Here is a 25,000-nt window from a genome sequence, read left to right as displayed (position 1 = left end):
CCACACCCGGGGTGTATTTGAAAAACATTCAGGGCTATGTTTTTTTCTCTTTTAGAGGTTTTTTATTTTTAACGCGTGCGGTTCGCGGGGCCGGTGGAAGCACACAGCTCTGCCTGTTTTCCCCGGGTTTTACGGCGGCGCTTGGACCCCGCTCCGCGCTCCACGCTATTTTCCTTCCTTCATACTGAGGGAAAGGATTTGACTTTCACCGCTGCCCGCACGCCGCATTAATTCAAACACGTTACACCGAGATAAAGACTCCCATCTCGCGCAGACAGCTGCCTCTTGATCTTTTTTCCCAAGCAATCTCCCCCCCCGGAAAGATGGGGAGGAAGTCGAGTACCACTCAAGGATCCGGTCTCGGAGGGGAGGGGCACGTGTCAAATCTGATTTGCCCCCCCCCCCCCCTCCCCCTCTGAAACTGCAGCAGAGTCCTTCAGCACCAGAGCAGCGCACCCGCCCCAGGACGGCTGTCCCTTGCAGAGACAGATTTCTGTGTTTTTACGCCGTCTTTTGGAGCTGCGCTCGTCTCTGCGGGACACTCTGAGGCCGAGAGAAGCATCTCTCTCAGAAGATCACAGAACCCCCCCCCCCCCCCCAACTGGAGGTGAAAAACGCAGAAACCACCAGGTCCCTTTGAACAGCGTAACTAGCACAGAGGGCGCGTGTGTGTGATTTTAAAATATTTTCATTTATGTTTTATAGCTCTTATATAAACCTCATGAGCTTATATTAAATATCCCTACCTACAGATCAGGACACCCTCCAGCTTTCCCATCCAGATTTTTTTTTTACTTAATAAATGCATTCTGCAGTTCATTTTTCATAATGAACACCTTTTTTTGGAGGCATAGTCAAACAAGCTGGCATTTCATGAGAAGGACGTGGAGTTTAATGTTCCCGGCAGGAGCGGGTGCAGGCGTGACTGCGTGACTCTGCCTGCCAGGTGGAAGCACATCAGTTGAGCTGTGAGTGAGAGTCCACACCTCTATCTCGCTGTCACTGTGCCCAGCCTGCATGTGTGTGCCTGACAGGCAACCTGCAGGCCCCACAGGCCCCCTCTGAGTGTGTGTGGAGGAGTGTAGTCCCCAATACACTCTAACATCACCTCAGGTGCAGTGCTTAAACCATGCTGAAAAGTCTGTGTGTGTGTGTGTGTGTGTGTGTGTGTGTGTGTGTGTGTGTGTGTGTGTGTGTGTGTGTGTGTGCATGTGTGTGCGCAGAGAGAGAACTTGACAGGCTGTACAGTGTCCCCGCAGGGCTTGTGTGTGTATGTGTCTCTCTCTGCCTGACGGATGAGGCCACAGCACCGATCCCTTGAGTCTGTGTGTGTCTGTGAGTCTGACAGGCCTGTGTGTCTGTGTGCGTGTGTGTGTGTGTGAGATTGCCTGCCGGTGGCCCCGCTGGCATTTTTGCCTGCAGCCAGACCTGCTCTCCTCCTGCCTGATTGGCCGAGGGGAATGACTGATACCAGCAGGACGAGGATTCCAACAACGAGCAGCCATTCTAGAATCTGCTCTCCCACTGCACTGAGAGACTCTCATGCATCATCTCGAGTGCAGAATTTCAACTCTGCCACTCCAACACGCACGTGAGTCTGTTCCCCTCTCTCTCTCTCTCTCTCTCTCTCTCTCTCTCTCTCTGTGTGTGTGTGTGTGTGTGTGTGTGAGCGCGACTGCGTGCGTGACTGCACATCTCCGCTGGATCTGGGCCCGGTGGGGCTGTGGTTTCTGAAGAGGGGACACATGAGGAAGTGGAGAGAGCTAAAGTGGCCACTCAGTTAATGACCTTTCATTTCTGGCTGGGCTGTATCTCTCAGACTGAAGTGGCCCTGCGTGCAGGCTATTTACAGACAGCCCTCTGTCTACATCTCAGCGGCTTACACTCCTCTACTCCCGAAGGACACAGCTACTTACACACCTCAGAGGAGAGACACCGGCTGTGCTTATAACCACGTTATACCCCAGAAGAGAAAGAGCACCGATGTGGTTATATCAAGGTTATGCTTCAGATGATATAGCCATTAGCTGTGGTTATAACACTGTTATACACTGGAAGAGAGAACCACTGACTGTGGTTACAACAGTGTTATACATCAGAACAGTGCGTCTACAGCTGTGGTTTTATCAATGTTAAACATCAAGAGAGAGAGAAAAAAACCTCTTTCATTCCTTCTTTCCACTCTTCTCTTCCTGACATAAACTTACTCTCACCTGCCTAATGATACATCATACATCATACATCTCTCCCTTTATACAGACACTGCTGATTGGCTTGTTATTGATCTGAAACGTAAAATTAAAGTCAGCGCATATTTGCTTTTCTGTTTCACCAGGATAATGACATATGTAATGAAAAATGATGCTGTCAGTTTCTTCCTTTCAAACTATTATAATGATTATAATGTTATTATAATAACTTCACTCCAGGCTACCCTGGTTAAAGATATATACTAAAGGAGTCATCTCCACACACAGAAGAGAATAATCCAGTATAATACTGCAGAAAAATCCACAAAGGTTTTGGCCATGAACAATAAGAACCCCAATGACTCATAGTCTGAAGCCAAGCAACAATGTCCCAAGGGGGACACATAAGAAAATAAGTTTGCAAATTACAGCATTACATAAGCAATTACGTTTATAATACATGTAATAAGTACCTAATTAATACCAATATTATTTCTGTACACCAACAAGAAGTGCTGTACTATGCCCAAGGTCACAGGAAGTGAATAATCCTTCGCTGCATGAAATAAACACTGACTCATCAAAGCAGGCTCACCTGCTGCTGAGACCTCACAAACGTCTTCACTGTAACGGCTGAGCAGAACAAGCTAATCCGACACTACACTATACTAATAAAACTGCATTACATACTAATGACACTGCACTACACACCAATGCTACACTGTACTACAAACACTGGAGTATACATTACTAGCGACTAGCGTGCCTGCAAGCTGAGCGTAAACACGGAACATTCTGGAGGCAGAAGGCAGTAGAAAGGGGTGGGGCTTACTTCATCTCCAGCACCTCCTCCAGGTGCTTCCTGCGCTCGGCCCGCAGAGTGGTCAGGTGGGCCTCTTTCTCCGCCAGAGACTGCTGGGTGGACGACAGCTTGGCCTTCATGGACTCCAGCTCCTGCTTCACCTTCTCCATGGCCGCCAGCAGCTCCTCCATCTGTCCACACGCACAAACACACACACACACCGACGGACACACACACACGCGCGCACAAACACACACACGTACGTGCAGGTACGGACACACAGGCACAAACACACACACGTACAGACACACACGCAATCACACAGACACGAACACGCGCGGACACAGGCACGCAAAAAAAAGACACACAGGCACCAACACACACACACGGTCAGTCACAGACAGACGTGTATGCACATACACACAGACACACGGACACAAATACAAACATGCACACGCACACCCATGAATTCGGACACAAACACACACGCACACAGCAGACACAAACAGGCGTACACAAACAAATGGTATGGCACACACGTACACACACGTACACACACACGCCGACAAAATGGGCCGGAAGCGCAGACGGAAAAGGAAAGAGAGAGAGAGGGAGAGAGACAGCCAGACGAAAGCACGGACAAGGCCAACAGGCAGGAGGAATGAGCCACAAACCCATGCAGGGAGAGAGAGAGGGAGAGAGAGGGAGAGAGAGAGAGAGAGAGAGAGAGGGAGAGAGAGATAGGGAGAGAGGGAGGGAGAGAGAGAGAGAGAGAGAGGGAGGGAGAGAGAGAGGGAGAGAGGGAGGACAGGACAACAGCAGGGCCAGAAAAGGATGACATTGTATATGCCATACACACACATACAAACACACACACACACACACACACACACACACAAGCACACATACACACACAAGCACACACACAGGAGAGGGGGAGAGAAAGACCCAGGGATTAGAGATGACTGACAGAGCTTCACACAGGGGTCTGAGAAGTAGCCACATGCTGGAGGGACTCGGGGTAGAATGAGGGGGAGGGGGACTGGGGCCGCACAGAATCCAGAACCAAGTGCAGTATAACCACATGGTGCTGTAGTACCCATCACATGATCACAAATTACCCGTCACATGATCATAAATTACCCATCACATGATCACAAATTACCCATCACATGATCACAAATTACTCACCACATGATCATAAATTACCCATCACATGATCATACAGTATCCATAGCATGATCATACAGTCTCCATAACATGACTGTGTCGTAACTTTCATATGCTCATACAGTATCTGTCACATGAAACCATGAACAGTACCCATCAGCTGACACCTAGCTCTGTGAGTGGATCCTGCTGCTTATTTGTGAATGTATTGCACAACAAGGCTGGAAAACAGTTAAACTCGCAAAACCGTCACAACGACCACCTTATGCTGTACAACTTTCACTCCGATTCCCAAAGAGCGGTCAGCTTCTGTACAGGCTGTGAGTACATGGTCTGGCCTGTCAGTTTCCACTGCACAGCAGACAGGAGAGGATTGCTGGAGTAAACCCCGAGCAAACGACAGGTGTGCGGGCGGCAGACGGGGCAAAGGCTCGTATGTCTACACACTGAGGTGCAGAATGTACTGTGGTTTACCCTGCCCGGGACAGCAAGCCTTCAGAAGCTGGAGGGGGGGTCTTCTCCTCCAATTGCACCCCAAAAACCCCACGGGCCAACCCCGGGAGCCAGAGGTGTGAAATCCGAGAGCGCATACCGCCCCCTGCTGGACGGGACCTGCGGCGCGGGGGGGGGGACACGCTCGTAACTCACAGCGCTCCTTCCAGCTCCCAGCAGTGTGCATGGGGCGAAACGGGCCAAATTTACGGCCCGCTTCCTGTCCCACTCTTCAGCTCTTCCTCCGCTCTAATTCCTCGAACACTCCGCCCGGAGCCGCGGGGCTGAAACGGCACCCCTCGGAAACAGGCGGCCTTGAGGCGGCTGCAGGAACTTCTTCAGCAATCTAAAACACGCTCGGTTACGCAACCGCCTGGCTGTGGCACTGCTGAAAAACGTTCCCCTTTCATTTCTCCTCCGGATTTTGTTGTTTTAATTATGTCCTGAACAAATGCAGAAGGCTGCCTCACATGGAAACTCAAATTCAACGCAGACCCCAGAATCTAATCAGTCAAAGCTGTGAGAGCCAGCGTACCTCAGAAAGAAGAAAGGGAGCTCACCAACCGAGTGCAACCAGGAGGACATTCCCCTCTCCACAGAGCCTCAGAGGCACGGACCTGTTCTCCTGCGAGCCTCCTGACGCAGGGGCACGCATCTGAATGCCTCACAGCTCGGGTGTGACCCAGGGTGGAGACCCCAGGCGGACGCAGAGGGAGGGGTGGGAGGGAGAAGCAGGGCCTGGCACTGACCGCAGGGCACAGGCACCCACACAGGGAGACGGCAGACGTGACAGACCGAATCGCGGCGTTCCCCTGGGCAAACAGCATTATACAGAGAGAACCTTGAAATGCCCTCGCCCTCTGGGGCAAACACCAACCCCCCCACCCCAATACTCACTGCGACACCGCCAGCAGAGCTGGACCCTGGAACCGCGGCTGGATGTGGCACTGATTAACACCCTAACAGAGCAGGCGCTCGGCCCCAGCACGCCGCTAACGACCTTGAGTTATCCTTCCCGTTGACAGGGAGCACGCACACGCATTTCATAAACCGCAGCGCTAGCACATCGCGGCTAACTGCCACACACCGCAACAGCACAGACACCCAGCGTTACGAGAAGAGGAGCAGATTCTCGCAGTAAACCCAGATAAATACCGATAGAATAAGAATGCGGCATGGAAAAAACGTAGTCCTACTGTGACCTTCAACCTCTTGCCGTATGACCTCCATATGACAGCCTCAGATGCCTGCAGCAGCTTCGCTCCGAGCGGAAGGCTCGGTGTGTCCGACGCGCCAGGCCCGGTGAAACCTTGGCGCTGACATTGACACAGCCACCAGCCCCTTCTCAGCACAGCGCACTGGCAGAGCTGTATTTCAGAGACGGATTAGCACAGCCTTAAACAAACAATCAAACGGCACTTACCAGCGCGGCCTTTGGAGCGCGAGTGTGAGAGATATCTCTTCTGCACTGTGTAATCCCGGCACGCTGAGCGCTGGGTTGCTAAGAGGATCTGCTCTGCAGCCTCAGACCCCGGGGCTTCCTGCACACACAAGAGAGCCGGAGGCGGAGGACACCGCGCCGGCCGGCCGACAAACGCCGAGCCCAACGCGCCTGCGAGCGTGCCGTGTGCACCGCACACAACACAGCGTGTGCGTAAAACCACCGTGTGCACGCCGTATAACACAGTGCGTATGTGCCGCACATACAACACAGCATGTGTGTGAGTGCAATGCATGCTCCACACTTAACGCAGCATGTGTGTAAACACGCTGTCTGTAGCTGTAACTCTGCCCGGTGCCCTGATTCTGTTCAGCATTCAATTGTGAGTACTTATCTAACTGTATTTCCTCACTTTACAAACACACACACACACACACACACACAAGCCTGCACATACACTCAGAAACATGCACACGCACATACATGCATAAGCTTGCATAAATACACGCACACGCACACACACACACAAGCCTGCACATACACTCAGAAACATGCACACGCACATACATGCATAAGCTTGCATAAATACACGCACACGCACACACACACACAAGCCTGCACATACACTCAGAAACATGCACACGCAGATACATGCATAAGCTTGCATACACGCACGCACGCACGCACACACACACACATACACACACACACACACACACACACACACACACACAACCTGAAAGAATGCAACTCCCTGCAGCCCCTTTCTCTCCCTTTCCCACTGGAGCTGTGGAACAGAACCCCTACTGTCCGCTGCAGTACGTTCCCAGCACCAGGAGGGCGCTACCTACAGCACACTGAGGGCAATCTAACACCTCGCCGCCCCTCCTTGCTCCCCACAGAGCCCAGCCTCCTCCTGTCCTCCTGCGATCACACACAGCTGATGCTCAGGTCTGGACTGCATGAGCACACACTCAGCCGTCTGCATGTTTACGCATTACTGCAGACTGATGCTAATGTCAGGAAATGCCAAAGACTATGACAGCAGGCGTCTCAATGGAAAAGAGGAAAAACAGAGCTAGGCTTAAATATGCCTATATGCCACAGGGCCTCGTATGCCGTCTGATTTTTCCACTCATACAATAAACACCCGATGACTGTGCAGCATCAGTCTCCCTACTTCAGTGGATCTCTCTGTGCCTTGGAGAAGATCTATCTGAGCATTGCGAAGTAGAAGATCTATCTCTGCATGGTTGGAGTGGAGCATCCATTTCTTCAATCTGGAGTATAAGATCTATCTGTGTGCTGTGTAGAGTAGAGCATCTGTGTGCTGTAGAGTAGAGCGTCTGTGTGCTGTAGAGTAGAGCGTCTGTGTGCTGTAGAGTAGAGCGTCTGTGTGCTGTAGAGTAGAGCGTCTGTGTGCTGTAGAGTAGAGCGTCTGTGTGCTGTAGAGTAGAGCGTCTGTGTGCTGTAGAGTAGAGCATCTGTGTGCTGTAGAGTAGAGCGTCTGTGCTCTGTGGAGTCGAGCGTCTGTGTGCTGTAGAGTAGAGCATCTGTGTGCTGTAGAGTAGAGCATCTGTGTGCTGTAGAGTAGAGCATCTGTGTGCTGTAGAGTAGAGCGTCTGTGTGCTGTAGAGTAGAGCGTCTGTGTGCTGTAGAGTAGAGCATCTGTGTGCTGTAGAGTAGAGAATCCGTGTGCTGTAGAGTAGAGCGTCTGTGTGCTGTAGAGTAGAGCATCTGTGTGCTGTAGAGTAGAGCGTCTGTGTGCTGTAGAGTAGAGCGTCTGTGTGCTGTAGAGTAGAGCATCTGTGTGCTGTAGAGTAGAGAATCCGTGTGCTGTAGAGTAGAGCGTCTGTGTGCTGTAGAGTAGAGCGTCTGTGCTCTGTGGAGTCGAGCGTCTGTGCTCTGTGGAGTAGAGCGTCTGTGCGCTGCGGTACGGTCCGGGAGAGAGACCGCAGTGGGACGGTAATCAGTCCCGTATGCTGCGATTGCGTGGAGCTGATGTGTCTGTCTGCGGTAGGGTGAGAGATAACGTTTCGCCGCTTATCCGCGATGACTAAAGGCTGCCTGTATGTAGCTCATTTCAACCGCGGGGGGGGAGGGGGGGTCTGCGGTGTGCCGGCGCTTCCTGTTTAAGGGCTCGGCTTCCTGCAGGCTGCCTGGAAGAGGACAGGGGGCCTGGCAAGAAGGGCTCATGAGATCGGGAATTTGCAATTACGATGAGCTTGATCCCATTTATAGCTGCAGCCCCCTCGATGCTCACAGGGGAACGCCTGTCTGGGGTGGGCTGCCAAGCACTGATTCAGTCCAGCCCCACAGCAACCTGCATCAGCCCGTCGGGAATGCCCCACTGCAGCGGCGCTTACCGCATGTGACGTCACCAAGAGAGGCACGTGACATCAGAGGCACGTGGCATCACTGAGAGAAGCACGTGGCATCATTGAGACTGGTCTGTGACATCACTGAGACTTGTACGTGACATCACTGAGACTGGCCTCTGACATCACTGAGACATCACTGAGACTTGTACGTGACATCACTGAGACTGGCCTCTGACATCACTGAGACATCACTGAGACTTGTACGTGACATCACTGAGACTGGCCTCTGACATCACTGAGAGAGGCAGATGGCATCACAGGCTGGTCTGTGGCATCAGTGAGGCTGGCACGTAACATCATTGAGACTGGCCTGTGACATCACTGAAACAGCAATGTGACATCACTGACATGAGTGAACATGAACGTGACGGTATGGACGGTATGGACCCTACCACATGCTGCTAACACTAACCTCACGTGCTACTCATGTCCAGCTCACTCGCCCCTTGCCGTTACAGCAATGAAAGGATGCACCTTTTTGGCAATGAGCAAAAACGAACTGCCGGCCAACTGATTCCCGAAATCCAGCACACGCATTGGAGAGGAAAGGCATGCAGCATGCCCACGGTGTCTGCGCAGAGATCGCTCCGCGTCCTTCCACAGGCACTTTAACGAGGCTGAATCGTATAGGATCTCACATTCCTGACCCTGTGCTTCAGGTCAACGCTTGATTCTTGCCACCTGGAACTCAGAGGAGATTTTTACAGCGATTTTTTATAGCGAATCATCAGGCACTTCCATAAGCGACCAGTGTGGGCTCCGCCCCCTCGGGGGAGTGAGGTCCTCCCAGTTGGAGATTTGAGCCCAGCTGGGTGTTTTGTGAGAGAGTCTGCAAAGATGGCGTGACCACTGGGCTTTCAGAGAGACAGAGGAGAGGCAGGGAGAAGGAAGAGAAGGAGAAGGAGGAAGAGGAGGGGGGAAAAGATGATGAAAAAAAGAGTTTAGCGGTGCTGAAGATACTTGCCTCCTTGCGCTATGACAGCAGAAACAGAAAGAGAGAAGAGGATACGGTGAGCACATCCGAACCGTACACAACACCAGCAGCACAACACCGAACAGCATTGCTCCAACAGGGCGCGAAGATGGCGACCACAACCAACGAAAGCTCACGAGTGGTGAGAGCCAATGGATCAGTGAACTTCAGGAGAGGTGAAAAGCAGTGAAGATCCTTTCTCAGGTTGTGGTGTATCTGACATCAGCAGGGCGTGGTGCGTTGCCACAGCGACGGGCACAGGCACATGGCTGACAGACGCCTGGCACATGGGCATCAGGAGCAGTGCTCTGCTCCTTCACCTTCGTCATCCGGGCACAGCTGGGTGCTCAACGCGTGGTCATGTTATCTGAAACCCTGCTGGACTCTGTAGCAGAAACCATAAGGACCTGAAGGATGGGCAGAGCAAGGTGACAGCAAAGAGCCTCCAGTTCACACTTCTCTCGCTCCCTCTCTCTCACCCTCCCTCCATCTCCTCCTCTCTCTCTGTCCCTGTCCCAGAAGCCCCTTTCACTCTTGTGCTCTTGGTCTCTCTCTCCCTCTCTTGTCCTCTTCCTCTCCCACTCTCTCTCCTCCCCCCACCTCCCCTCCAGTCTCTCTCTCGCTCTCTCTCTCTCCCTCTCTGTCTCTCCCTCTCCCTCTCTCGCTCTCTCTCTCTCTCTCTCCCTCTCCATTCCTCCCTACCTTCCCTCTCTCCTTCCCTTCTCACTTGCATGTTCTCTCTCTCTCCCCACCTTCTCCCTCTCCATCTCGCTCTCCCTCACATGTTCTCTCTATTTCACATGTTCTCTCTCTCCCCCCCTCTCCCCCTCTCCCTCTCTGTCTCCCCCTCTTTCTCTCTTTCTCTCCCTCTCTCTCTCTCCCTGTCTCTCCCTCTCTCTCTCTCTCTCTCTCTCTCTCTCTCCCTTTCCCTGTCTCTCCCTCTCTCTCTCTCCCCCTCTCTCTCTCTCTCCCTCTCCCTGTCTCTCTCTCTCCCTCTCCCCCCTTCCCTCTCTCTCTCTCTCCCTCTCTGTCTGTCCCTCTCCCTCTCTCTCTCCCCCCACTGTGTGAGAGTAGGGGCCTTAATCACTTCCTCCATGAGATCCAGAGCAGCTCCAGCCCCTGCAGGTTTACACTGAGGTGTAATAAATGCGCTCTGAGCAGCGGCACACCGCGTTTTCTCCGTTCTTCTCCTTCCTCTCTGTTTTCGGGAGGACGCGAGCTGCCAAAACAGCAACCTCCTTCTCAGAGGTAAACCCGAAAGCCAAGTTCAACAAGGCCGGCTTTGGTTCACGCTGTGATCTGGGTGCAGAAGCCTTTCACTCTATCATTTGTTTTGGAGCGTATTAAACTGTTTTTTTTTTTTTTTTGTTGAGCCTCTGTTTTATTTTGAAATCCAGGCGGTTATTGATGAGGTCTCAAATACACACTGGAGAGAAAGTGCAGCCTCATTAAGAGAAGTTTTCCCTCCGCACAGGGCCTGCCTCTCCGTCCGTAGAGAAGAGTGAGGCCTGCAGGCATTCGGTTTCACTGTCCCCAAAGACACCCAGGTCTGCTGTCACACTGACCCCTGGAGGTTAGGGTGAGAACAGCAAGCTCCACTCCTCCAGGATAGGGCTTTATCTGAGAGAGGGGAAGCAGATACACCCATATTTCCAGGACGATACTGGCGATACTGAGCTGCCTCTTTAAGAGACAGGCTCCCTGTGAAAAGGCTGCAGAGCCATGTCTTCCTGGCCAGAGGTTCTATTGGCATGAACACCCTCACCAAACGAGAGTAAAACGCTACCATGTGCCTTTGTTCTCCGGTGTGTTTAACGCACTGACTGTTTCCCACACTCTCCTCTTTACCTCTGGGGGGAACAGTCTGTGCCTGCATGGTGAGAGAGACGCGGCTCAGGGCGTCCTCTTCGCCATGTCTCTCACGCTAGCGTGCTCACAGGCGGAGGAGGGGGACCCAGCGGGTGGGGGGGGTCCCAGGTGACAGGCTTTTAAAGCTGTCTGCTCAGGCAGTCAGGACACTGTTAAGGTTACCGCTCCTGAATCAGCAGGAGGGCGTCGGCCCCCAGAGATCAGCTCTGCACACTGCCACTGCTGTGTCTTACACACACCAACATGAGACGGAATCATGGATGAAAAAAAGAACAAAAAAAGAGAAACAGAAATAAAATGAAAGAAACAAAATGAAAGCCATACTGCCGTGACACAGTAACATGCGCCCACCCCCCACCCGACCCCCCCCTATCTCAGACAAAAAAGAATGAACAATGAAAGGCACCACGCACAGAAATGGAATGAAATGCTTTGGCTTTGAAAACCCAAATCAATCAAAAATAACCGTTACAAACCAAAGAGGAGGATTAATCATTTCGTACCTTGAACCACTTAAAGCCGGCGTGGTTGGAGTCATGCAGTGGTTCATGTAAGTGCTTCAGACAGGCAGTGAGTAGCACGGAAGTGACAGAAGAAATAGAGAAGAGAAAATTATATAAAAACAAAAATTGAAACAGACCAAAAAAAAGAAGGAACAGCAGGGAGAGGCTGAATCAGTCTCCCGAGTAAATCACGCAAAGCAAAGCTGGGAGCAGGAAGACAGGCCGGAGCGGCGGGGTCTCAGCGGCGGGGGGGTGGCCCTGGCGATGGGGAAGATGGGGATGAAGAAGAGGAAGAGGAGTGTGAGGTGAGAGAAAGGTTGGGGACAGGGACAGGACAGGACTGGGAGACATGGGGTGACGGGGACAGTGGCCGTAGGTGGAGGTGGCAGAGGCAGGAACGCTTTCTTTGGTTCAGTGCCCCTGGAAAGCCACGGAAACGTGCTGTTTCTCTGGTTGAATCACGTCTGGAGCTGGATGTATATTTTCATGTGGTCTTGGACAAACGTTTTGGCAGGGCCCGGCAGAGCCACCGCGTCACACTTTCAGACCCGGGCGTGAACGAGCCCGGCGCTTCGCACCACCTGAGAGTGCGGTGTCACTGTAGGTGCGCCGATCAGGAAACAGAAACACCCTTTTCCCTGTTTACATAAACACACCGGCGGGGGGGTGTACGGTATCCATAGGAACACCTGCAGAGAGCGGGGAAGGCCTTTGGGTTCCATCCATCTACGCAGTTACACAAGAGCCTGTTCTGCGCGTTTCCATGACGAGCTCTGCTTCGCAGTGACAGGTTCTGTCTGCACCAATCACGGCCTGGAACTGAGGCCAAGACACAGAGGATGATGGGTAAACAAGACATGGGCAGGGATGTGAGGCGCGGGCGGGGGTGGTGCAGACAGAGGACGGTGTTGCCGGGGTAACACGCAGATGGCTGTGATGGGCCATGTCTCCAGAGAACACAAAACACGATGTACATGTGGAGAACACGCTAACGCCCCCGGCCCGCTTTCTCACACAGAGCCGTGTGTGCCGCGCCGCCCCGCAGAGTCACACACGGACGACAGCAATTTGTGAACAGATTGAAATTAGACTGTGGGCTCACACAGAACCAGGGAGGAATGGGGGGAGACTGCAGTTAGGGCACACTGGAGGCAGGGCAGCAGATGCATGTGGAGCCAGAGGTGGAGGGAGTGTGGCAACGGCACCGCAGTGTGGGAATGATTAGCCCATTCCCAGAGTGAGTGTGTGAGAGAGAGAGAGAGTGTGCGTGTGTGTGTGTGTTCACAGCCCCACAGCACCAATACCATCTCCTCATGACAGAGGACGGCTCCACTACGATGGAACATCATTCATCCACCCAATTCTAACAGCCTGGCTTCTTTTTTTCAAAGCAAAATGTGATCACTGCATTCTTAGACCTAATAATGCACTTTATCCTCTTCTACTGTCAGTGATTCAGTGACTCATTCATTATTCATTCATAATTGCTTTGCCATGAATAGAGGGGTCACATCCATTACACAGAGACTGGGAATCTTCTTCGAAAATCAGTTAAAAGACAGATCTCACACACATTCTTATTCCTTTCTTCCACTTTGATTGGCAGATGAGATCCTGCCCCACCCCCTTATGGAATCTCCGTGCTCAGTGCATTGTGATGTCACTCAGAGCGGGGCAGCTGGACGGTTCATGGCCGCCTCTTTAACAGAGAGGCTCTGAATCATTTTTACAGCCGGTTTCTGGAGCAGCGATATAGGTCCGGTCGTGGTTCTGGTTTCCGCAGGTGGCATGGCTAATTAGCAGCGAGAGGGGCCTTGTGGAGCCGGCCGTTGGAGGGCCGGAACGGGACGTGGAAAAATGACCCCCGGTTCAGGACAGGCTGCCTTCCTTCCGAGCCTCCTCCTGTACCACAAGGCTTAGCAGCAGTGCTGGCTTGCACAAACCCAGGATAATTAAGCTCCGGGGGAACCTAAAAGAGTTCAACCCAGTCAGAACCGGGACCGGATCCCAGACCGCCGGCCGGACCCAGACCGTGACATGTTCACGAGAGGCAAACACACGGCCCTGCTAACCAACCGTACCGCAGTACCGCAGTTCTGCGGAGGCACGACCAAAGACAAAGCCCAGGTTCTCAAAACGTGAAAACAAATCATTAAAATCAACTATTAAGAGTTTTATTTGGATTTAGAACGACAGGAACCGCGGCCTTCCAGGAACTGGCCAGCGTTAGACCGGCTGTTCCAAGCAAACAGTGCTGAAACCCCTCAACTTGTATTTATTTCATCTGTCCATATGAGAAAAGATTAATCCAAGGGAATTATTTGGGTTTGATGCTATCTGCGCTTCTGGCCGCCGTGTAGATGCAGCTGCACGGCGTTTAATCCCAGCCGCCGCGCTGCAAACACGGACTCGGCTCACACGGCCCTGCGAGGACCGGTTTTCCAGAACAGCACGTTTGAGAGGAAATGGAAAAGCCGCGTGTTTTAAGGGCGCGCGGTTATTTATTTTCCCAGCGAAGACCGACTGCAGATACAAACAGCATTCCGGCCGTTTCCGATGCCAGCGTGCGCCAGAGGGCCGCGTTGCCGTGGCGATGAGGGTTGGCATGGCGATGGAGGCAGCGTCAGGTCTGAACCTTCCACGTACCGCCACATACGAGGAGGCTTTGACTGCAGTCTAAATTAGAGCCTGTTAGCCCAGGCTGAAGGCAGGACTCAAACATAGCCCATGCTGACGTGAACACCGTGTGGGTTTCAGTGCAAACCCCCGTCCACAGTGCTCTGGCCTCTGCACTTCCTCCTTTGGCCTGTCTATTCCCAGCAGGCCAGGGTGTGGGGCATCAAAGGGCAGTGTTATACACCTCTCGTGACTGCAAAGATACCCCTGCATTCAGATTTAAGTATGGAGACTGATTCGAGTGCCATTATCACTGTCACATTTAAAACCAGGCAGTTCTCCTTTGTGTCATGTGAGCAATTTCTCTAATGAGATCACACATCATTAGAGTCACAGTCCTCTCTCTCATATGTCAGAAGCACCTCGATGAATAACCAGTTCAGCTCCTTAATATTCCCCTCACCTCACTCTTGGTCTGGGCATTTAGAGGTTACATGCTATGTGTTCATTTTTTAAAAGGCTAAAAGATTTTTAATAATGTCTCATTGCTGCTGGGCACACGTTCTACTGTACGCTGGTGTTCAGGACCCACAGAGACGCCTTACCGACGGGGGTGACCTCTGACCCGCAGTACTGACCGCACCGGAACAGCACTGACGTGTGGAACCTGGTGTCAGTGAGACAGGCTGGGCAGCAGGTGAGACGGGGGACAGACCGACAGAGGGACACGCGGACAGCGGCGGGGCGCTCACCTGCTTCTCGGCGTGAGTGCGGGCCGCCTCCTCCTGAGCCAGCACCATCTCGCGCTCCGCCGTGATCTGCACGCTCTCCCGCAGGGCCTCCTCCAGCTCCTCGATGCGGTCGTCCTTCTGCCGCAAGGAGTCCTGGGACAGAGATGGGAGGGGGGAGGGGTTACAGCGCCACACGTACCCCCGGGGGGAGTGAAATAAAACGCAGAGAAACTTTCACTGCGCATTTTTACGGGACGGCAAGGCAGACGCAGGGAAACGCAGACACCGCACAGCAGGAGGGATGTGTCCTAACAGGACGCAATGCGCAGATCTGCGCAGACTTGCACAAAGTTGTCCAGGCATGCCCCTCCCCCCCGGCCTCCTATTGGCCGAAGCCTCCGAGCTGCAGTTAGCTTGCTTTCCGCATGTGGGAAAAACCGCAGGTGCGAAAACAGTGTGTGTGGAACCGGAGGACGGAGACAAAGAAAAGAAAAGAAAAGATCAAAGGGAAAGCCTGAAGGCTCCTCCGTGGAATGCGAGCCTCAGAGCCTCAGCAACGTTTACTCAGAACACATGCTGCTGATAGATGCCCTGCTCATCACTGCCCGCATCCCAGCGTTTCCATGCCACCCTCAGCGGGGGGGGGGGGCACTGGGGGCGGCCAGTTGGTAAGTCAAGGACATCAGAAACCGCTCCACCACAACTGTTTATGAAAGACCAAACTGCTCATTTTTCAGTCCTGACTCATGTGATGCTCTCACTGTCTGTTCCTGCTGGCTGACATTCAGGCACTGAGAATGAGACCATGTGGCTTGACCTAAACCGGGACCACAAGTCGAAAATGTAATCCTATATGATTCTGTTGTAGTAATTCTCCCATTTTTGCACCTTTAGTTATAAACTTAATGCAATCCGGGGGGGGGGGGGGGGGGGGGGTGTGATGTGTACTGTGACTCCTTCCCTGCTTTCCAGCCAACAGCCTCGGGGCTCTGCCTCAGAGGATTCTGGGATATCACTGCAGGAACAGGAGGGGTGAGGCAGGTGAGAAGATATTGACCAAATAGTCTAGTTCAGTGCATTTCACACTTAAAGGTCTGTCTTTGCCGCTGTTGAAGCTAACAGCATTCTGATTTTCTGGCCTGTTACACACATTCTTAGAGGTGCATCCACAGTCAGGAATGTAGACAGCACCAGAATCTCTCGTTTCCAATCTGAACCTGCTAGAGGTAAGGAACTCAAGAGGCGAAGATCTGGTCCACACAGAACATCTGTGAGGACAGGCAGGTGGCGTGGGCACGTCTCCATGGAAACACAAGTCACTGGGAAGGGTGGAGGCCTCCCCTGTTATCTCCCTCTGAGACCCGCCCTCACAGGTGGAGGAAACCTTGATTCCATTTCCATCCTTTGTCCCTCACACGGTGTGCTCGTCTTCCATGTCCTGACCCCCTTTTGAAACCCCCTACACGAACTCGACCCCCCCCCGGGCTCTCTGCCACCTGCAGGCCCTGTGCCACAGCCTCTCTCACGTGGTCAGGCCTAGCCGCCGCAGAGCCGTCGAGCGCTAACGACCGCACCCCCAACCGCACCGTTTAAAACACGGATGAGTTTCGGCTGGCCTCCCGCAGTAACGCCACACCAGCACTCTCTCCTCCACAACTGCTCAGTTTCACTGCAGAAACCCCGGCTTTGGGACTGCATCTGTCCCAAATAAAACAGCATATTTCTGCCACTGAAGTCAGCAATTACTGGAAGTCCGGGACAACAGGAGGTGAAGGGTGAGCGCGGACGATCTGGCTTGTGGTGGAAGAAAAGAAAAATCTCCTTTTTTTTTTTTTATTCTCAATGCATCTGTCCCCTCCTTATAGCTCGGCTTTCACGAGGCAAACCGCAATCACTTTGGTCTGATTTAAAGCGACAGTAATCCTTTTTCTCTGGCCGATATCTCATTACGGTAATGCCGGGCGTGCCAAAACCACACGGGCGATAGAGAGGGACACCTCGGGGGGGGCTAATCAAAGCCACATGCTCGCTGCAGCGGAGCCCCCAGGGCAGGACTGTGGGGGGGCTCCAGACGCTTCACACTCACAGACTCAATTAAGAGATGAGCCTGAGAGGGCCTGTAAACCGCCCCCCCGCCCCATGCCCCCCCGCAGGGCTGCGGGGCCATCGCTCACAGCTGGCACTTGCTGCAAGACAGGCCTGCTGTGCCCGGCAACAGACACTCACACTGCACCAGAGCGTGTGTGTGTGTGTGTGTGTGTGTGTGTGTGTGTGTGTGCGCCTTTACACTGAGCTGAGCGTGTGTGTGTGTGTGTGTGTGTGTGTGTGTCGCTCAGGGTAGGACACAGAGAGGAAGGGGTTAAAGATATGAGGCGGGGAATGAGCAGCTCCCCCAGGATGGCCAATTATATGCATGAGGGCGGGGCCTTACGTGACATCACCTTCTCCCCCCCAAAACTCAGCCAGGGCCCATCCACACCTCCCTATACCCCTCTACCCCCAGCCCCACACATCACCCTACACCCCTAAATGCCCATCTGCACCTATTTGCACCCCCCCACCAAGGTGTCTTCCCAACTGATGGTGAGGTCCAGGAAGGGAGAGAACTTAACACCTCTACACCCCACTACAGGCCTTTCCCCCCTCTCCACCCCTCCCCTTTGCCCCTCACCCCAGCGTCTGGGTGAGTGACGGAAGGTAAAGTCGTCAGGATGAGCGCTACGCTGACCCCCCCGCCACGCTCCGCTCCGCGCTGCCAGCACACGCCTCCGGCCCCGCCCGCGGCCCCCGCCCGCAGCCCCAGGAAGCGGAGTCACGCTGAGAGCGCAGATTTTTCCCGCGGACGGATCACGCCTGCGCTCCGTATGGCACTGACACTCCTCTACAAATCGGAACTCAACAGCGGGAGCGCGGCGTGCTGGCCGAGAGAGGCGCAAGGGCGGCCAACACCACGGCAACATCAAACAAACAACAAACACGCTGGCTCAGCTCAGCCCGCCTGGCTGTTACACACAGCAGCAGCAGCAGCAGCAGCGGCACGGGCCGCCCGGAGCACACGCAGTCCACAGCTCTGATCTGCTCTCCATCCCGAACCCTCCAATACGCACACTCACACACACCCAAACACACCCAAACACACACACACACACACACACACACTCACACACACCCAAACACACACACACACACACACACGCGCGCACACACCCAAACACACACACACACACACACACACGCACACACACACACACACACACACACACACACGCACGCACACACGCGCACACACACGCGCACACACACACACACACACCCAAACACCCAAACACAAACACACGCACACACACACACTCACACACACGCATGCACACACGCACACACACACACTCACACCCAAACACACACACATACACACACATGCACCGATGCACACACGCACGCATGCACGCACGCACACCCAAACACACACACACACGCACACACACGCACTCACACACGCGCTCGCACACTCACACGCACACTCACACACACTCACACACACGCACACTCACACACACGCACACTCACACTCACTCACTCACACTCACTCACTCACACTCACTCACTCACACTCACTCACTCACACTCACTCACTCACTCACACACACCCACTCACACAAACACAAACGCACGCATGCACACACACACACACACACATGCACACATGCATACTCACACACGTACACTTACACTTATACACGCACGCACGCACACAAAGACACAGACAAACACACAGCTGCTCCACCAAAGAGGCCTTGTGCCCCCCTTTTTCAAAGGAGGGGAGGAAAGAAAATCAATCCATCCTGATTGTCTTCAAAGACAAACAAAAAAAAGTCTGTGCTTGTCCCTGACTACAAACAGACCCCATGAAAGCGTGTTTACATGTAACATCTTTTAAGATCTAAATAAAGCTGCAGAGGGGGCGGAGCCAGTGGGACGGATCGATTGTTTCCACTAATGAAAACGAGGGAAGGGCTGAAAGACAGCTACGCCACATCAAACCGCTAATCTACATCCACTATCAATAACAGAGGGGGAGAAAAGCACAAAGACAACTGCGAAAAGTTTTCATTTCAAGTCAAGCCCATTACCAAGTCTTCAAAAGCGCAGTGGAGAGTGTAGTTCCATGCCCGGGGGCGTGCGGCTCCTGCAAACCTCAGCACTGTGAGTGCATCTTACTTCCCTCCATCTCCTGACCTCATTAGACGCGCCTTTTGAAGTTGACATCCTCTGAACTTTTTTTTTCGGGTCTCTGCCCATCAGAGGCTGAAAGCAGACCCCACAGCCTACATGTGTTGACAGTAGGTGCCGGCATTTTTTTGTGACAGAGAAAGATTAAATTCATTACGACCGACGAGCGTTCTCTCGCCGGCTGTGAGCACAGGGATTAAGCAGAAGGAATCCCAGCGAAATAAGCCAGTGCCGTTTTCCTGCACGCTGAACGCAGACCAGCCTCGAGTCCGTAAAACATATTTTTCGGGATTAAGCTGTTATTAATGACCTCCTAAACTTCCACACACTACAGATGTCATAAAGACACTCTTTTCAGGGCTGCTCTGAAATCACAGCAGTCCCTCTCTCTGCTTGCCAAGTACCTGTATCAGTCTTCCTGCCCAGGGCTGGGTGGACTGTGGGCGGGAGGGGGGCTTGGGGCAGTCCCACTGAAGTGGTTAAACTCCTCCTTTCACACAGTGGAGGTGTGAGAGCAGGAGAGTGGAGCTCTCCTTTCAGTATGATAATCTGAGGAGATCTGCTGCACCCAGCGCTGCGCTGTTTCAAAAGCGGCCCATAGCTGAGAGAGGAGGACCCGGGAGGGGGGAGGGGGGAGGGGAGGTGAAGTGCTCCACATTTGGGTGAAATTTAACTAAAAAAACCTGGGAGGGCCTGGCACTGACGGCAGGGGCAGTGACGTTCCCGTGGACGATGTGACAAATGGGTATCAGATGGCCGGGATCGCGGTGCGGGACGGGCGACCCGCTGCAGCGGGACGGATCTGAAGAGCCCGGATATCCCGCATCAGTGTAACAGCTGATCCCGGATCAGCGGAAAAGCTCTCAGCTGCAGCTCCACTTCCCCTGTCCGGGGTCTGAATGCTGATGGCAGCCTCACTGCTCCTGCCTGAGTACACACACAAACACGCACACACACACACACACGCGCACGCACACACGCACACACACACGCGCACACACACGCGCACACACACACACGCACACACACACACACACACACACACACACAGGTGTAGTGAGAGATGAAACAGAGACACGTGCAAGGCCTGATGACAGCTTCAGCAGTTTCTCCCTGAACACTCTCTCTCACGTTCCCGCTGGCAGACTGTGTGTGTCAGTCACATGATCACTCCCGGCCCATGCCTCCTCAGGGCTTCCCATGCAGTGGAGAGCGTTGTGGGGGTCCTGTCTGCCATGACTCCAGAGCCCGCTGGGCAGGGCTACCTCCACCTGCCTCTATCAGCACTGAGGGGGGGCTTTTCCCCTTCTGCCCCCATGGTGACACCACCCAGTCCCAACACATTTTATCTGAGTTCGTTTGATTGTTTGATAACGGGAAGCCAGTTAGTCCGTGCTCAGATACTGAATACTGGATACATACATGGGACAAATCACAGGCAAGTCTAGAAGGAACTTAGTCTTAGAAGTCTTAGAAGGAAATATTATTCTGTTTATCCTTTCTCCTGGTTTACAAAGCAAATATAACACTTCATTTTACCCGTGCCAAAAGAAAAATGAAAGTATCACTGAGCCCTGCACTCAGTAAACCAAACAGTTGGAGATTGTTCTGAGACAGTATTCTAACTGAGAGTTTGAGCTCTGCGGAACACGTGGCAGCGTTCGCCAGCTGGTGTCAGATCCGGCGGACAGCAGCGGTTCTGAGCCAACTACAGACTGTACGCGCTGAAATGGACAGGCGGCACGCCGGGGACAGCAGCAGCAGGTAAAGAGAGCAGCCCTGAGAGAGGAACACGCCGTCAACCCAGAACACTGCGGAGAGGGCGACACGAAAGCGGCCGTGACCCTGCGGGAAATGAAAGGCGTCCGTCTGACGTTTTACACCGCCGTTCAGAGAGGCCATAAATACCGTCACCCGGAGCACCCTTCAGGTCATTAAGCGGACTGTCAGGTCTGCGTGTGTGTCACACCGGAACTCAGGGAAACATGGCTTACACACACAAACACACACAAACCCCAGATGCAGAGTGCACCTCTCTCATTATGTACTGTGTGGAGATGCATCTTCTCGTGTACGTCTGAAGAGGATCAGAGACAGGTCGACAGAGAGAAAGAGGCGTGTTGGAGTCTCCTGCGTGTCCCCGCCGCCGCCGGCATCCATGCGGAGCACAGGTTCTCACCGCCGCTCTGCAGCAGACTACACCCAACGCCTGTGAGGTAAAATATCATAGGATCTGTGATTCTCTAAGACACCGTAAATTAAAAGATTCTGTAAGATACCGTAAACTCTAAGATACCATGCCATTCCTCTAAATTCTAAGATACCTTACACTCTAGAATACTCTCTTATGGTAACATACCATAAACTCAAAGGTGCTGTGAGATACCATGAATTCTAAAACAGCATAAGATACTGTAAACTCTAGGATAAGAAATAATAAGACTCTCTCCGATAGTGTAAACCCTAATCTAGCCCTTCTACCCTTTCTCCACCTGCCAGTTCTGTACTGGTGAAGCACTGAGAACAGGAGAGAAGTTTCTCCTGGTCTGAATGGAAACTGGGGCATCAGCTGCATTCTGTGCTGGTGTGTGAGTGAACACAGCACGATTGTGAAGTGCTGGGCTTTAAGCTGGAAATAAACGAAGGCGATACTCGAAGCCGACACGCCGCGGAGGTCCCGTCTGTCATTCCCTACGCCGCGTCTGCTCCCCCTCACTCCCAGCCCCACCCGGTCCCGCCGCAGCCAGCCCGATGAGTGCCGCATGAGCCCCGCTCGCCGCAAAGCATGCTGGGAGTCCGGGAGGCTGTCGCACCGACCGCACCGTAAACCCCGGGCCCCCGACCATGCCGTAAAAGCAGGTATTTACTGCGCCGGGTTTTACCGGCCGATCTCTCTCTTTTTCCACAGACTCTCCCTGCGGCCACCCGAAAACCGCTGATTTCATCAATCTGTCGATATTCAATCTGCTGTGGGGGGGGGGGGGGGGGCGAAGCGGGCGGAGGGGCAGGGGGGTGGGTGGGGGGGGCAGAGAGGATTACGATTCACTCCACACGTGCAAATATCGGATGTCTGTCTGCTCAAAGGCCGGCGGAAAATGTCACTCAGCTATAAGAAATCTGGAAACAAATAAACTCTCCAGCCCCTTTTTTCCTTACTGCAACAGGGTGGGGAGGCAGAGGAGGCTCCTATAGACAGCAACCGCTTCAGGTCAAACGCCCCTCGCAAAACAGAGCGTGCTTTTCCGAGTGCAGTTAAGTACATGCTCGCTAATTACCGCACACATGCACACACGCACACACACACACAAAAGCGAGGCGCTTTGGGTCCCTCTCCTGCCATCATACGGAGGCCATCAGCTGCAGATGTCAGGTGGTTGTTTTCATTCCTGGGCTCATTTGCGATTGGTCGGCACGGGTCATGTGGCCGGCCCGCTCGGCCCGGATGCACGCGCTCCCCCAGCCTCCCCACCGCCTCCAAAGTCAACAGCAGCTGCCCTGAGCGCGCAGGGCCTGCCTGTGAGCGCTCGCCTTCCCCCTAATCTCCTCTGGAAACCTCCGCAATTAGCTGAAACCCGAGAGCCTGCGATCTCGGCGCCGGCTTACCCCGGCTCAGAGGAAGAGGAAGTGGGAGATTATTACCCCATGGCCACCTAAACTGTCCCTGGCTGACCCCTGTGGCCCCGCCCCCCGTCCCCCGAACCCCAGAGAGAGGGCCCGCGCGGTGGTCATCCACCAGACTCCGGAGACGGCTGGTAATGTCTGGGTGGGTCGGGCGCCAAGCCCCTGGGTTTGGTGTTTGAGCAGCCCGCTGAGTCCCGGGGCTCCAGAGGGGCTGCTGTTTGCCTCTGGGAGCGACAGTTGCTGATTTTGGCCGAAGGATCAGGGCACCAGCGGCTTTCAGGTCTCCCCCCGAGCCAGTGCCGGGGGGGAGAGGGACCTTCTGAGGGGCCAGAGGATCGGCTTGACTCGAACCCGGAGCCGCCCTCCTGCATGAGCTCGTCTCTATAGCAACGAGCTCGGCTGAGCTCAGTGCGTTTGAGGACACAGGCCTGCCAAAAACAAACTGAGAAAAACAAAGAGCAGGCGAAAGAGAGAGAAAGAGAAGAAGCGAAAGAAGGAAAAAAAAAACCCAACAAACCACAATAAAGCAGGGCCTGCCGCGGCACTCATCTCCACGAGGCCGTCTCATGAAAGCAGAAAAACACGCACCCTCCCAAAACTGCTGTGTTTTTGTGCTTTTGAGCCTCGCAGATGTGATATTTTCCCTGGGGGTGGGCGGGGTTTGCGCCCTGGAGCGTTGAACCTGCAGCCGAGGCCAAACCCAACACAGCCCCCGTGAGCGCCAGGCCTCAGTGGCTGCCCCCCCCCCCCCCCTCGGACCCGGGCCCTGTGGCGCAGCCGGGCCTGCGGTCGGCCTGTTGCTTCAGCTGGTGTTCCACCGCACAGCGCTTCCAGTCCTGTTGGGTTATCACCAACGCCGCTCACATTGCTGCAATTTGTTGCTTCCTTTCCTCCAGCTGAACCGGTCACAACCAATTAGCTTCCCTAAACCCTGCCCACTCCCGCGCCGCCCGAAAACACAATGTGACAAGCACAGGAAGGTCAAAGCCAGCCCGTGAGTGTGTGTGTGTGTGTGTGTGTGTGTGTGTGCGTGTGTGTGTGTGTGTGTGTGTGTGTGTATGAGCTCTCTAAAGCTCACCTGGATCAGGTATCAGGTAGGCCCACATTGCCTGTCCACACAACCAAATGCAAGTGAGCAGGAAGCAGCAAACACTGAAGATCCTGAAAGTGGGAAACAGGAGGCCTCAGAGACGTCCACCTGAGCCCCCTCAGTTACTCCAGCGCCTTACACTACCACACCCTCCCTGCACCCCGCCGAGGCAGCGCCCCCCTGTGGTAGGTCTCTTACCTTCACCTGCTGGGAGCTCTCATTGATATTGTCCTCCCTCTTGCGGGCCTCCTCCATCAGCTGGGCGTTCTTGCTCTTCTCCAGCTGCTCTTTGTGCTTAAGGTTGGCCACCTTCTTGCTCTGGTCCTTCATCTGCCTGTAAGGGGCAAAGCAGAGAGGAGAGCCCGGGTCAGACCCTCCCAGCCTGGGCAGCGGAGCAGTGGGGCCTGGGAGAAAGGCGTGGCAGGGGCCGCTGGGTACCTACAGTCTGCCCTAACGGAACCAAACACAGGGAAATATGCAGAGCCGATCACAGTTTTTTTTTTTTTTTTAAATAAACCCACCACAAAAATGCCTGACAATCCCGTTTACGCTAACAGCACTGGAAAGTAAAGTCTTACAATCTGTTACAAACGTAAAACAGAGTTCTGTAGTCATGCCTTCATTTTCAGGCTTTTATTGCAGCGGACTGAAGAAATGCAGGACGGCACAAAAGCAGCACCCAACAGGAAAGCGAACGTTTCCAATCGAGGAGAGAGACGGTTCAGTTTACGAGCTCGGTCAGAGCAGGAGAATTGATTCCACGCCTGTTAGGTTACAATGAGAGGCACATTACGGCCCGCTGTAGCTTTCCTGTTTACCGCGCCCTGGATCTGGCGCTGGAAACATCACGCATATCGGTTACAAAGCCTGACTTGATCAGGAAAACCTGTCT

General features: G+C 53.6%; 1 protein-coding gene across 5 annotated transcripts in view; it reads right to left on the bottom strand.

The window, feature by feature from the left end:
* Positions 1 to 25,000, bottom strand: part of LOC118770253 (ELKS/Rab6-interacting/CAST family member 1-like) — a 192,708-nt gene that overhangs the window by 77,602 nt on the left and 90,106 nt on the right. For all 5 annotated transcript variants that reach the window (XM_036517808.1, XM_036517809.1, XM_036517810.1 and 2 more), the window contains 3 exons: positions 24,307 to 24,442; positions 15,189 to 15,320; positions 3,022 to 3,182 (listed from right to left, as the gene is read on the bottom strand). In XM_036517808.1, coding sequence (XP_036373701.1) covers positions 3,022 to 3,182; positions 15,189 to 15,320; positions 24,307 to 24,442 — 429 coding nt within the window. The remainder of the gene's footprint in view (positions 1 to 3,021; positions 3,183 to 15,188; positions 15,321 to 24,306; positions 24,443 to 25,000) is intronic.

The sequence above is a fragment of the Megalops cyprinoides genome, chromosome 23, assembly GCF_013368585.1.
Source record: "Megalops cyprinoides isolate fMegCyp1 chromosome 23, fMegCyp1.pri, whole genome shotgun sequence".
Lineage (NCBI taxonomy): Eukaryota > Metazoa > Chordata > Actinopteri > Elopiformes > Megalopidae > Megalops > Megalops cyprinoides.
Note: the sequence above shows the minus strand (reverse complement) of the source record. Positions and strands in the feature narration are given on the sequence as shown.